Consider the following 12615-nt stretch of genomic DNA (forward strand, 5'->3'; position numbering starts at 1 on the left):
TTGTCTAAGATCATGAGGCTCTACAGAAAGAAAATTTAAAAAAAAAAAAAAAAAAAAAAAAAAAAAGAAATGCTGTGCCCAATCTCCCTATGGCCCCAGAAGATCTGCATCTACCAAATCTCCCTGAGGCTCCCCCACAGATAACTAAATCAGACAAACCAAACCATGCACTCATGGCAAATAAATTAATTTACTTTTGTACTAATAGGGCCTAACATGAAGGTACCTAAAAAATAATTACTACCAATTTATTTATCTTATTTTTCAATCAAGCTGTCACTATGTAGCTTAGGCTGCCTGGAATTCACCATCTTCCTTTTCCTGGCCCCCATGTTCTGGGATTCTGGCATGTGCCACCTCACCTGGCCCAATTAATATTTTAATGAATGAGTCTCCAAACAATCATAATTATAAGTTTTCTCTTGAAGTTAGAAAAAAAGCAATCTCAATACCCCTTTTAAACAAAAATGGGGGGAGCCTAAAATTAAAAAAACCTGATCACATAAAAAGGACTGGATAATTGCTGATTAAAAATCTATACACCAGACTAGAACCATCAGTTACTGAGACAGTGCAGAACTGGCACTCACACGTTTGCAGATCTGAAGCAGTGGGAGCACAGAGGGAAGGCGGAAGACACAAGAACACATAGGAGAGAGTATTATAAACACAACCCAAATGGAGAGTCACTCTGTAGCCTATTTCAGCAATGAGCGGCCAACCGTGACTCGTCCTCAGTTCTTCCTGGGCTTCTTCTGCAGCTTGGTCACTGTAGTCCTGGTTCCCCTTAGCCTAGGTGCCATCACTTAGGTCTGTCTGGCCTCCCCTCTAAGCCTAGTGCCACAGCTTCCTAACTACTCTCCCAACACATCCGAGACACACCTGCTCCCAGACTTCAAGCCCAAAGCATCTTCACTTTCTTAGCTTCCTTCCACACAGGACCCCCAAATCTGATTGTGGCAGTCTGCAAATCATGGAAATCATGATTGATCTCTTCGAATTGGAAAAGAAAATTAATGACAGGCTGCAAATAGGCAAAAGCCACCAATACTGCTGTCTCTAGCAGTGGGTGGTAGTGGTTAACGACTGTATTTTAATCTTGATATCTGGGAATTCAGGGGATGCCACTGGTACATTAGTAAGTCTTAATGCCCAAAATGCAAACACTACAATGGTCTGAATAAGAGACATATAAACCTGCTCAAAACAGTTTATGAGTCCCCACCCCCCACCATTGAAGGACTGTGGGCAGTTAATGGCTGCTAGTGGAGGGGTATCATTCTTTATTACCTGTTTCCTTTCCATAACTAAACTCAGGGGTCATAAACAAAAGTCATGAAAGTAGGGGTGGGGCTTATTGAAAAGAGGGGGTTCATCGGGAGAGGAAGAAAGATAAGGAAGGGTAATGGGAGTAAAAATGACCCAAAATCCATTATACTCATGTATGATTACCAAGGAATTTTTAATGAAAAAATATAAAAAAAATTATAAGTGGATGATAAATACAATAACACAACAGAATTTCAATGTGCAACCAAATTTCTCTTTGGAGGAAAGATGCTTATCAGTTAATACCAAGTAAAAAAAATTAGGCACACCAATTCTAACATTTCTGCAAGCTAAACTCTATACTGGCTGATAGTGCATGCCAACCACCATCCTCCATACAAGTGACCTGAAAATGAAAGTGCTGGAGAGGGCCGTCCCCACCAAGAAGGCTGGAGGGCTGTGCCCTGTTCAGAAGGCTGGAGAGGATTGTCCCCTAAGAAGCAGACCCGGCTGTCTGTCTGATTTATAAACAGAAGAAGATATTAAAGTAAAGGATAGGAAATACAGAGTGCCATGTCCCCTACGGTTATTTCTGTCCTGTTGTAACTCTGTTGTCACCTAGTGGCTCCAGCAGTTTGTCATGTGATGCCCATGTTCTCTGTATCTAGAGAAGCCCTAACTGAACACATTCCCCTGCTCCCCCCCACCCCCCCCAGCACATGTCAGAGACCCCTGTGCTACACAGAACACCTTGAATCCTAGCAGTCCCAGGTGCCATGAGTGGAATACTCGGTGTATTCCCCCAGGTCTGGCTGCACTTCAGCCCATATATCTGCAAGTATCCGATGACCGTGTGAAATCCAAGCTGGTGAATTTCTAATGTCTACACTGACAGGTGACAATTAGTTGGGAGAATCTCCACGCACCTCTCAACGTTTGCTGAATGAATATTTGTGTTCACCTGAGTCCCTCTTGACGTGCTCCAGGACTTATGGGTTCAAGCATCTATGAAGCAAATGTCTGACCAGCTCATGTGAAAGAATGTGAGAAACTAGAGAAGAAATGCTAATGAAACATTAAAGGAGAGATCAAATGGACCAGAAGGCATCTCTGATAAGGCAGACACCTAAAAAGGAAAACTGTGGGAAGGGAGTGGAAGAGAGAGACTTCTTAGGACAATTACTACCCAATAACAATACAACCACAAACTTGCAATTAACAACAGGGTGTGACCCAGGGTCACCAACCCTTATAGCTGATGGAAAGGGGACTGGACACTGCTTTCACGTCAAACATGATCTCACTTCATTTGACACAGGTTTTCCACAGCTCTGTCCTATCTCCTAGAATTTCTCTTAGACTCATATTAGTCCAGAACACGCTACTCCACACAATTCACTGCTGTGCTCCGTGAGCAAAACAAGCTGTAAGACAATCTTCCGTCCAGGTGACAACTGAGAGGCTGACTAAGGTGACAGGAAAGACGGACGTCCATCAAGAACAGACAGCACATGAAAGGATAAGAGAAAGCTGGGGATGGTGACAGCAGGATTCAAAATGTGGGGGAGAAACAGGACTTGTAAAATGGCTGGGGGAACCCCAGCTGGTGACATTTGCATCCATGGGAAAGGAAAATAAATTTTTGTTCTGTTTTATGGTTGTTGGGGACAGAACCCTAGAACTCACAAGTACTCCACTAGTGAGCTATATCCCTAGCCCAGCAAACTCACTGTCAACTCTTGGGGTTCTATGGGCCACCCAGGTCACCTTTCTAATTATTCAACCCTACTACTGTAGTATGTGATGGTGTTAGTTGCAAAAAGCCTTTGACAAAACAAGATGGGTAAGATTCACACCATAAGCAAAAGTCTAGTGATCCATGGTTTAGGGAAGTGAAGAACATGAGGCAAATTTAAGGATGAAGGCCATGAGTTCAATGTCTGCAGCACACTTAGTGAGAGATGTTCAAGACTAAGATGGGGGTATCACCTAGGAGTGGAGTCATGCCAGGACCAGAGCATAAAACTGCAAACCATCTCCCAAGAGGCGAGAATTACTGGGCTGAGATCACCTAGGGGAGTGGTTTGGGAAGAGAAGAGACCAACAGTGCTTCCTGGTCCCTATACAGTTGGCCTTCCCCTGTATTCCCATCCTCAGATTCAACCAACCTGCGTAAGAAATATTTGGGGAGGAAATTGCTTCTGATCTGAACAGATTTTTTCCTTTATCAGTATTCCCTAAAATATACAGCATAACACTTATACAGTATTTACAATATATTAGTTATGGTAAGCGACCTAGAGATGATTTAAAGTATACAGAACAACTTCAATGGCTACGTGCACACACTATGACATTTTATATGAGACCTGAGCATTTGAGAATTTTCACATCTGTAGGTGTCCAGGAACAAATATACAAGGAGTGTGCAACGTACAACCATTAAGGTCTGGGAAGGAATGAGTAGCATAGCACAACCGTCTTTAAGTCATCCTTTTTAAGAACAGGGCTCCTCTTGTTGGTAATGGTGGGGCCAGCCTTTAGTCCCAGCACTTGGAAGGCAGAGGCAGGCTGATCTCTGTGAGTTTGAGGCCATTCTGGTGTACATACAGAGTTCCAGGACATAGAGAAACCCTGTCTCAAAAAAGTCAGGAGGGGGCTCCCCGACTTTAAAGATTTATCTATTTTTATTTTATGTGTAGGACTGCTTTGCCTAAACATATGCATGTACATCATGTATGTGCTGTGCCTCTGAAGGCCAGAAGGCCGCCCTGGACCCTCTGGAACTTGAATTACAGACAGCTGTGAGTGGACATTCTGATGCTGGGAACCCAGTCCTCTGGAAGAGCACAAATAATCTTAAGGTATGAGCCATCTCTCCAGCGCTCTTTTTAAAGGAAGGCTTCCATTTCCTTTTCTAAGGTAAATAACTTTAAGCTCAGTTGGTAGTAGTAGATTAAAAGGGAACTCTCCAATTGGCTAGAAAGTAAGGCAGTTCTAAAATAAAATTCCTACCAACTTATTTTTCTTCTTAGTATAAGCTACTGTGTATGCAAAAAATAGCATATGTAAAAAACAAAACAAAACAAAACAAATAATGACAAAACAAATTAGCCATCTGCATCTTAAGAAGTAGCCTAATCCTAACTCCACAGGCAACAACCTGTCATGCCACGAGCATTAGTCTCTGAGCTAGAGGTCAAGGCAGACAGCCCAAGGCCAGATAAAGTTTGCAGATATGTTTTCTTTGGCCTACATGGATGGATTTTTTTTTTTTCATTTTTGTTGCTAACATTTAAGTATCATAAAACTTTGCAGGAAAATCAGCCTTCTGGAGCATCATTAGACATGGGAGCTGTGGGGCTGCAGAGATGGCTCAGCTGGTTACAACACTTGCTGTTCTTGCAAAGGGCCTGGGTTCAGTTCCCAGAACCCACGTGATGACTCACTGCCATCGGTAACTCCAGCTCCAGGGGATCTGTTGCCTGTTCTGACCTCCACAGACGCATGCATGCATGTGGTGCACATAGACATGCACAGGCACATACACTTACACAACATATGGATGTGTGTGTATGTGTGTCTCTCCTTTTAAAAACAGGGAGTGTGGTTAAACCATATGCATACTCTCCAAGGCAACAAGTGGCTAGAGCTGTAAGCAGCCCCCCTGTAAATGGATGTGTTCAACAGCCCCCACCACTCCCCAGCCTCACACCCGCCTCTCACCTCAATTCTTTATCTGTCCTGCCACTTGAGTGTGAGAGTCTTGCTCATACATAGTTTCAATCTCTTGGAGTATGGGAGACATTATTTCAAATAAAAGATTTATAGACAATCATATAGGTACATTACTAAAATGAAAATAGATCCACAATCCTTGTTACTGGGGGGTGGGAAGGACAAATATAGAAATAAGCTTGAAGCCCACTGACTATAAAGTTGGCCTGTGATGGCAATAACACACTGTGCATGGATAGCTACATTTTTATGTATCCTTTGGGGTAATTATATGCACATGTTTTGCCACGGAAATAGCATGCTGGGTGTGAAGCTGTTAGGCAGATTCAGTTGCAGGTTACCTGTAACGCCGGCAAATACACACACTGCTTCTCTAGAACCTGAAAAGTTCTGAATTCTGAAACTCATCTGGAGCTGACACATCCTTGTCATCAAAGCACATGGGAGGCTAGACAGGAAGAACCAGAGTTCAAGGCCACCCTGGCCTATACAGCAAGACCCTGTCATCAAAACAAAGATCTCAGGGGCTTCACATCTGGAACCACGGGTCTTTCTGCCTTCAGGAAATTACATGAACAGTAAGTAGATGGAGTGCAATAACTTGTTTCAATGGATTTTTACTTGGCTACCATGGTATCCACCTACGTTAGAATGATGCATTCAAAATATTCCATAGTCTGGCATGGTGCACCCTTCCTTACAACAACAAACCATGAAGGGCTCTCCCCAGCACCAGAACTTCTGTCACCAGATGATTCATAACAGTGTCCCATGTTACCTTCATAAATAAAGATGATGCTAGGTGACTGCATCCTTCTGTGGCTGGTTTTTTAATTCTCTGGCACCAGGGTAGGGGTGTGTGTGTGGATTTTTATATACCTGTAAATAAGCTGTTTGAGATTCTAGAATTCTACAACCTGCCACCCACCCAAGGTGGCCTCAGAAAGCCTAAGATGCTCAGATAGAGATCCTTTCCCTAGCCTGCTGTATCAGAGGCTAGATGGAAGCCACTGGGCTTGGGACCTCGCTTTCCTCAGGTGCTTTGTTCAGAGATCTCTGGGGAAAGGTAGCACAAACCCCACGTGTGGGAAGACGCTTGTTAAGTCAGTGAGGACTATACAGTGTTCCCACAGGCAAAGCAAAGAGCTGGTATGTGACAGGCATGCCCAGGTAATGAATGCTGCCTCACGAGAAGTTTTATACAACATGGTACCAGAGGTACATCATGGTACTGTGACATCAGCGGGCAGCCATGCACTTCGACTGCAAACTCCTACTGCTGTAATGGACAGCTACCTCTGCTCCTAGACAGAGTCCTTAGATCTCGATGATCAGGAAGAGGTCAGCAAGGGATATAAAGAGATAAAACCCATTAGCCATGGACTGCACACACAGGGAGCCGATGACCATCCCCAATGGGAAAGCTGTGGCTTGCTTCAGGACCTGTACTGGACAGGGATATCAGATCCTGACAGAATTTCTAAGATTCTTCTAGAAGAAGCATGAGGTCCATATTTTTCAGATGACAAGTACTAAATTTTTAAAGTAACAATAAATGTACAAGCATCGAATAATACAAAAAGAATACATCTGTGACCTGCAAGCCAACAGTGCATGTTTGGCTGTGACCACTCATATGTCCAGAGAATATATGATTTAAAGAGGACTAACTCAGGATTCTAAACCTCGGCACAAATGTGGCTGGTGCTGTATGTATAATTCTTTGTTGTTGGCACTGTTCAGCATGCATGTCAGCAAAAGATGCCAGCAGCAACTCCCGCCCCACCTACCCAAATTATGACCATCAAGAAGGCTGGAATGTGGCTCTGTGGTAGAGCACCTGTCCTAAGCAAAGCTTTGAAAGGCATCTAGATACCGCCCAGGTCCCCTGAGGAAACACAGCCTCAGGTAGCAAGTCCACTATTACAGTAACACCGAACTCACAGCTCCCAAGATTTGATGGAGGCAGCACTAAAGATGAATTAAATACCATACATGTCTGCTTCAAGGTCAGAACCTGGTTTGGATCCACAACTCTGTCATGTTCCAGCTCTGTGACCTCTCTGATCTCTGGCTTCCTTATTGTTCAATCAGGAATAAACAGCACCACCCCAGAGCTGCCCGGAGAATGCTGTGAGTTCCTTATGAGAAGTGCATCAGCTTAATGATCACGGAAGATGTTCAAGACATTTGTTCATAAACACGCCACCTTTCCTGGTGAAGAGTTCTGTGGTTAGAAATATATGGGCTGCAGAGGCGGAAGGCCCACACCATGTCCTGTGTGGGTCACCGAGTAGATGTGCCAGCCTGGCAAATCATTTGTCCTTCTTCATAAAATATCAATGGTAGTCACCGTGGGTGAGAAGCAGGCCAGGTGCTGAGGCGCAGCCCTTGGTAAGACGCCACTGTAGAAAGATGAGATGACTACTGTGTCCCTATGAAAGATCTCAGCAGTGAGAATGAGCTCTCCACAGAGCCAGAGAACCAATGGCACCGTGGGGACAGGTAAAGAAGGAATCAGGAAGTGGAAACTTCCAGGTCCTCTCAGATAAGCAGTTGCCAACACAGCCACAGACCACATCTAGCCTCAAAAATTTTTGTGTAGTGTAATGTTGTAATACTGCTGTGCATGCTTGAGTTAAATATCAGCTAATGTTCCCTTAAACTTACATTTTAGGCAACTTCCTGAAAACTCCAGAGGTTGGGACCCATTATTAGAACATGGCCCTTCAGGTTCTCTGCGGTCCTTCCCTGGACCTTGACTTGCCAAATGAAAGCACTCAGAACAACTCCTGTCAGGGCAGACTCTCTGCCAGGGATGTACTCCTGACCCACAGCAGTTCCTAACTTCACACTTCTTATCCTCCTGTCCAGTCTCCTCTATCCAGACAACACTTGCCCACCATCACCCCGACTCCCTGCTGCACCATCTGCCCTTTCTAGATTATCTGAAGCCACGAGTGAGAGAACGCTTCTCCTTTTCCACAGCCAGACTGCAAAAGCTCAGCAGGGTTTTTTTTTTTGCTTGCCTAATCGGTGTCTGCCCATTCTCCTTCTGCTGCTAATAGTGCCCAGTTTACCGTAGGGAACCAGCACTCCTCCACTCTCTATTTGGGTGGGGTTGAGTCCATTTCATTTCCCATGAAAGGCATGTGACCCAGAAACAAGAGCCAATCCCGGGACTTTGGCCACAGTCACACAGTATTCTTTTCCTCTGAGACTTGCACTGAGGATAATGGAAATCTGTGAACACGGTTTGTCTAAAGAGTGAACCATCCAGAATGCCCTCAGATCCAGCACTGGGAAGGCTGGGGCAGGAGGACTGGGAATTCTGGGCTATACAGTGAGATTGTCTCAAACAAAAGCAGTCCTATGCTTAGACTCCTGCTCACAGGCCAACAAATTCTTTTCTGCTCGGGTACCTTGAATTACGTTTTTTTTTTTTTTTTTCTTCACCAGAAGAGACCTAATTCGTATCAGCAAGTCTGAAAGAAGTGTGGAGAGGGAAAGAGAGCACAGGCTCTGCTCACACCTCCCAAGAGCAGCTGTTCTGAGCATCTCCACCCAGTGGCAGGCAGGTTCTCCTCCGTGCACTGCCATCCTTCTGGAAGTGCTTATTTTATGTTTATAATTACTTGGGGTTTGCCTATCTCCTCCGTGTATCTAGTGAGAAGCTCCAGGGCAGAGATCTCGTTTGTATTGGTCTTTGATTCTTTAATAGCGCACAGTGGTGTACAGTGTAGCCTCACTCAGTGCTCACTGAATATGAGACTCAACAAAGAGCAGGTGACAAAAACATCCACCCCACTGCTCTTTATTAGGGTGTCCACATTGTGAGACCACCCCATAAGCCTTGCCCACAGACTCATCCACCCTCTGCACACAAAGTGCATCATGGTAGCTCATTCTTTCTAGGCATTACTAATCCTCAACCATGCCAGGTCCATGAAACTTCTCGGTGGAATTATTCACGAGCATCCCATCCTATAGAAATTCCTCACGGCAAGATAGCACCTAGAACTCCACAAACTGATAACTGTAGTCCATTACATAGATAAACTCCTTCTCTATCCAGATCACAGTTGGGAGAAATCTGTGCCAAAAAAGCATTCTTCTTTACCCAAATACACCCACGATCTGCTTCTGATGCGAGCGTACCAACCAGCTGGCTCACTGAATAATAATTCTCAGTTCTATCCTCCATTTTTCTTCCTCCCCTCTTAGGGTTACTTAAATAGGGGAAACTCGTGCTCCGCACACACACACACACAGTGGGGGGGGGGGNGTTATCTAGGAAATCAACGACATGAGAGCAACAGATTTTCTCCCCAGTAAAAACAGATGTTCTGACTTTAGTCTCAAGGCTACCACACCCTTACAGCTCTGTAATAGCTGCAGCTTCCCCTGGCATCCAGCAATAAAGACTTTCAAACAGAGTCAAAGGTCAGGGCCAGAATTACTGTCCCAGTATGAATCATTACCACTCCATCCTGTTCATATTTTCCCAAACTTAATTCCGCAGCACCAGGCAAAGTGGGACAAGCTGGAGTCCCAGAATTGACAATTTTGACAGGTCATCTGTCCTGGGATGGGAGTCACACACACAGACCCTGGGAATCAAAGACTCATAGAAAAGACTCTCTGGGTGCTCAAATAGCCAACACACCCAGGTAAAGAGGCAGTTTGATGATAGAAAGCAGGTAGCGAATGGAATCAAGACGGTGTCCATCCAAGACATCAAGGATCTTCTAAGGACATGGAGACTGAGAGAAGTGAAGAGCAAGAAAGAGGTTACCTATCAGCTAGGTGTGGTAAGAAAGGCTTATGGGAATTCCAGGAAGAGGATAACATATAAGAAACATAGGCCTCCTGTGGGAACTGAAAGTGGGCAAGTCTGGCCAGAATGTAAAAGTAGGAAGAGAGGCTAAGAAGCAGGGGCCCACAAAACCCTAACCAGCTTTCAAGGCAGAAAGCTCTCAAGACTTTGCATAAAACCGGCAACTTTCCCTTGTCCCACACAGGACAAAACCTAATCAATAACAATCTAACAAAGGCATTGTGGCAGCCACTAAGTTTTGATTCTGCCATGCATATCTGCAAGGAGTACAAGACTCACAAGAAAATTATCATTTCTCATCATATTTCTTGTTCATGCCATTAGGATTACTTGCCTTGACCCTCGTCTTTCTCTAACTCTACACGCAACAAAAAACTAGGCATGTGTGGGTTTAAGGGGCAGGGACTGAGTCTGGATAGAGGATACCAAGATTACATGATAGAGGGATTTTTTTCTTCCCTTCTATTTTTTTTTTTTTAAGAAACTCAATAATAAAACTTAGCAAAAGGTTGGGGGAAATGAAACATTGTAAAAAGCAAATTTAGAAAACCCAAGAGGAAGTAAAAGTATTTTCGTACACATAAAAAAAGAAGTGTCTCACGTGCTTCAACCAAACCAAACTGTCCTTAACTGCTAAGGGAGGAGGGTAAGAGCGAGAGCTGTGAAAAACCCACCTATCTTCGTGCAGAATAACCAGCAAATTGGTTCGGCAAAGCTATCCGCCCTTCAAGACCTTGAAATATTTGTTCCAGATAGCACAGCACATGACAGCAGCCTCCTGAAAGCTCTAAAAACCGCAAATCGTTCCTGTTCTACAGCCTACTCATCTACTGTCCCTCCTGTATTCTTTCATTAAAAAAAAATCAGTTTCTTGTCAAGCACTCACTGTCAGAAAATACCACATCCAAGGTGAGATGAGAAAAGGCATCCTTTTCGCTTTCCAAACCTCTAGACCTCAAGAACTCACAGCAAATTCCCTGGATTTTGAGACTGCATTTCTCGATTCGTTCACAGAGGGGAGGGGGGCTGAACTTAACTGGGCAAGCCACAGTAGCCTAAGACCCCTTGGGTTCCCAGTGACCAGCAAGCTCTTCTCGGAGGAAGGCTGCAACAGCGGATCAGCGGGGAGAGCCTGAGAACACCAGCCCAAAAGTGCGCGCCTGGCACTGCGAGAGGCACACAAGTTTACGGAGTTTTCGCACCAGGCGGCGAGCTCCGGCTGGCGGGGACAGGGAGGAGTAAAGACCCTCGTGAGTCTCCCGAGGACGATGCTCCTCCGGCCAGGACAATGGGCAGCGCCCAAGCCGTAGCTAGGCGCAGACCCCCGCCCCGCGGGGCCCAAGGCCCGGCCGCGCCCGGCTCTCCCCGCTCCCCGGCTCCTCGCGCGCAGGACCGGCCCGCCCCCCGCGCGCCCCCCGCCGGCGCGCCCCGCGCACTCGCCTGCCCACAGTCTGATTGGCCAGCTGCTTCATGCGGTTGAATTGCTTCTTCATGGCGGCGGCGGTGGCGGCGGCGGCGGCAGGCCGCGGGGCTCGGGCCGAGGAGAACTGGGGACCGTCTGGCGGGTCCTACCTACATCGCTTCCCGGCCCCGGAGGCGGTGACGGAGGCTACAATTCGGCCCCGCCCCTCGCCGCGTCACTTCCAGCGTCGCCGCCCGCCCCTACCACGAGTGGGGCCGAGCGGAGCCGAAAGAGGCCGAAACCAGAGAGGTGGAACAGGTGCGGACGGACCCAATATGGGTGGAGTTAAGTGGTTCAGGGCGGGGACCATTGAGGCCGCGCCGAGGTGGGTGGAGCGGAGCCGAACAGGGTCGAAACTAGATAGGTGGAGCCGAGCTTGGTCCGGCCGGGCCGAAACCAGAGAAGTCAAGCGTAGCTGGACGGAGCAGAGCTGGGCGAACTTAAGAGTGGAGCCGAACCAATCGGTGAGCGGAGAGGGATGGAGTTGAGCCAATCGGAGACGGACGAGCGTGGCTCTGCTAAGAAGAGCGGAGACTAACCCAGCCCGGCACCTGGACACAGCGGTTCTTAATTAGAGCTGGGCGGGATGGGCGGAGCAGAGTCAAACTTAGCTACCTACTCTAGTGGTGACAACTAGAACGCAAGTGAGCCTCGCAGATCCTGGTCCGGTCCGGCAAGGCGGAACACAGGGATGGGGTCTTGTCCAGTCGGACCCGGAGCCAGGCCAGCCGGGGAAGGGGGTTGGGGGGGGGGGGAGAAGAGTCCGGCCAAGCCGAGTGGAATAGTAGTCCTAGCCGAGTGATGCTCGGTCAAGTGAAGGCGAACTGAAAGAAGATGAGGTTAAGCTGAGCGAGTGGACCTAACCTATAGCGGCGGGTCAGACCAGGGTATATCCTAACCTAGCAGGAGTGAGCTGAAGCAGATCTATTATGGGGTGAACCAGCTCCGCGCCCTCAGTACTTGAACTGGTCCATGGGAAAGGCCAAAAGAGTAGGGTCAATCAGATGAGGACCCCCAGACTCCCCAGCCAAAGGAAACTGGTCTTCCCTAGGCCCCTGCACTGATGGGCCTCTGAGTCCCCGTTGCCATAAATGACCACAAGGTTCTGATTCCCAGCCCTACAGTAACAGGCTGGGGAACTTGGTGGGATCATTTCGCATTGCTGAACCCTTTCGTCCAACTGAACCAAGTTAGTTTTATGACCTGCAGCCATGTCCTCCTGACTTGGCAGCCTTGGCTCCACATACACAACATTCCCTGTGTCCTGTGGGCTAAGGCATCCTTTACAGGCTGTGTGATGGTTTAAAGT

The 12615-nt window shown here is 46.8% G+C and overlaps 1 protein-coding gene across 6 annotated transcripts in view; it reads right to left on the reverse strand.

Annotated features, from left to right (window-relative positions):
• The window catches only part of Arhgap17 (Rho GTPase activating protein 17), a 93168-nt gene extending 81677 nt beyond the window's left edge, over positions 1 to 11491 (reverse strand). For 5 of the 6 annotated variants that reach the window (XM_021166494.2, XM_021166495.2, XM_021166492.2 and 2 more), the window contains exon 1: positions 11285 to 11491. In XM_021166494.2, the coding sequence (XP_021022153.1) occupies positions 11285 to 11337 (53 nt within the window). In that variant the 5' untranslated portion in view covers positions 11338 to 11491. The remainder of the gene's footprint in view (positions 1 to 11284) is intronic. The other variant, XM_021166496.2, reaches the window with a different exon arrangement.
• Positions 11492 to 12615: the final 1124 nt, after the last annotated feature.

The sequence above is a fragment of the Mus caroli genome, chromosome 7 (assembly GCF_900094665.2).
Source record: "Mus caroli chromosome 7, CAROLI_EIJ_v1.1, whole genome shotgun sequence".
NCBI lineage: Eukaryota > Metazoa > Chordata > Mammalia > Rodentia > Muridae > Mus > Mus caroli.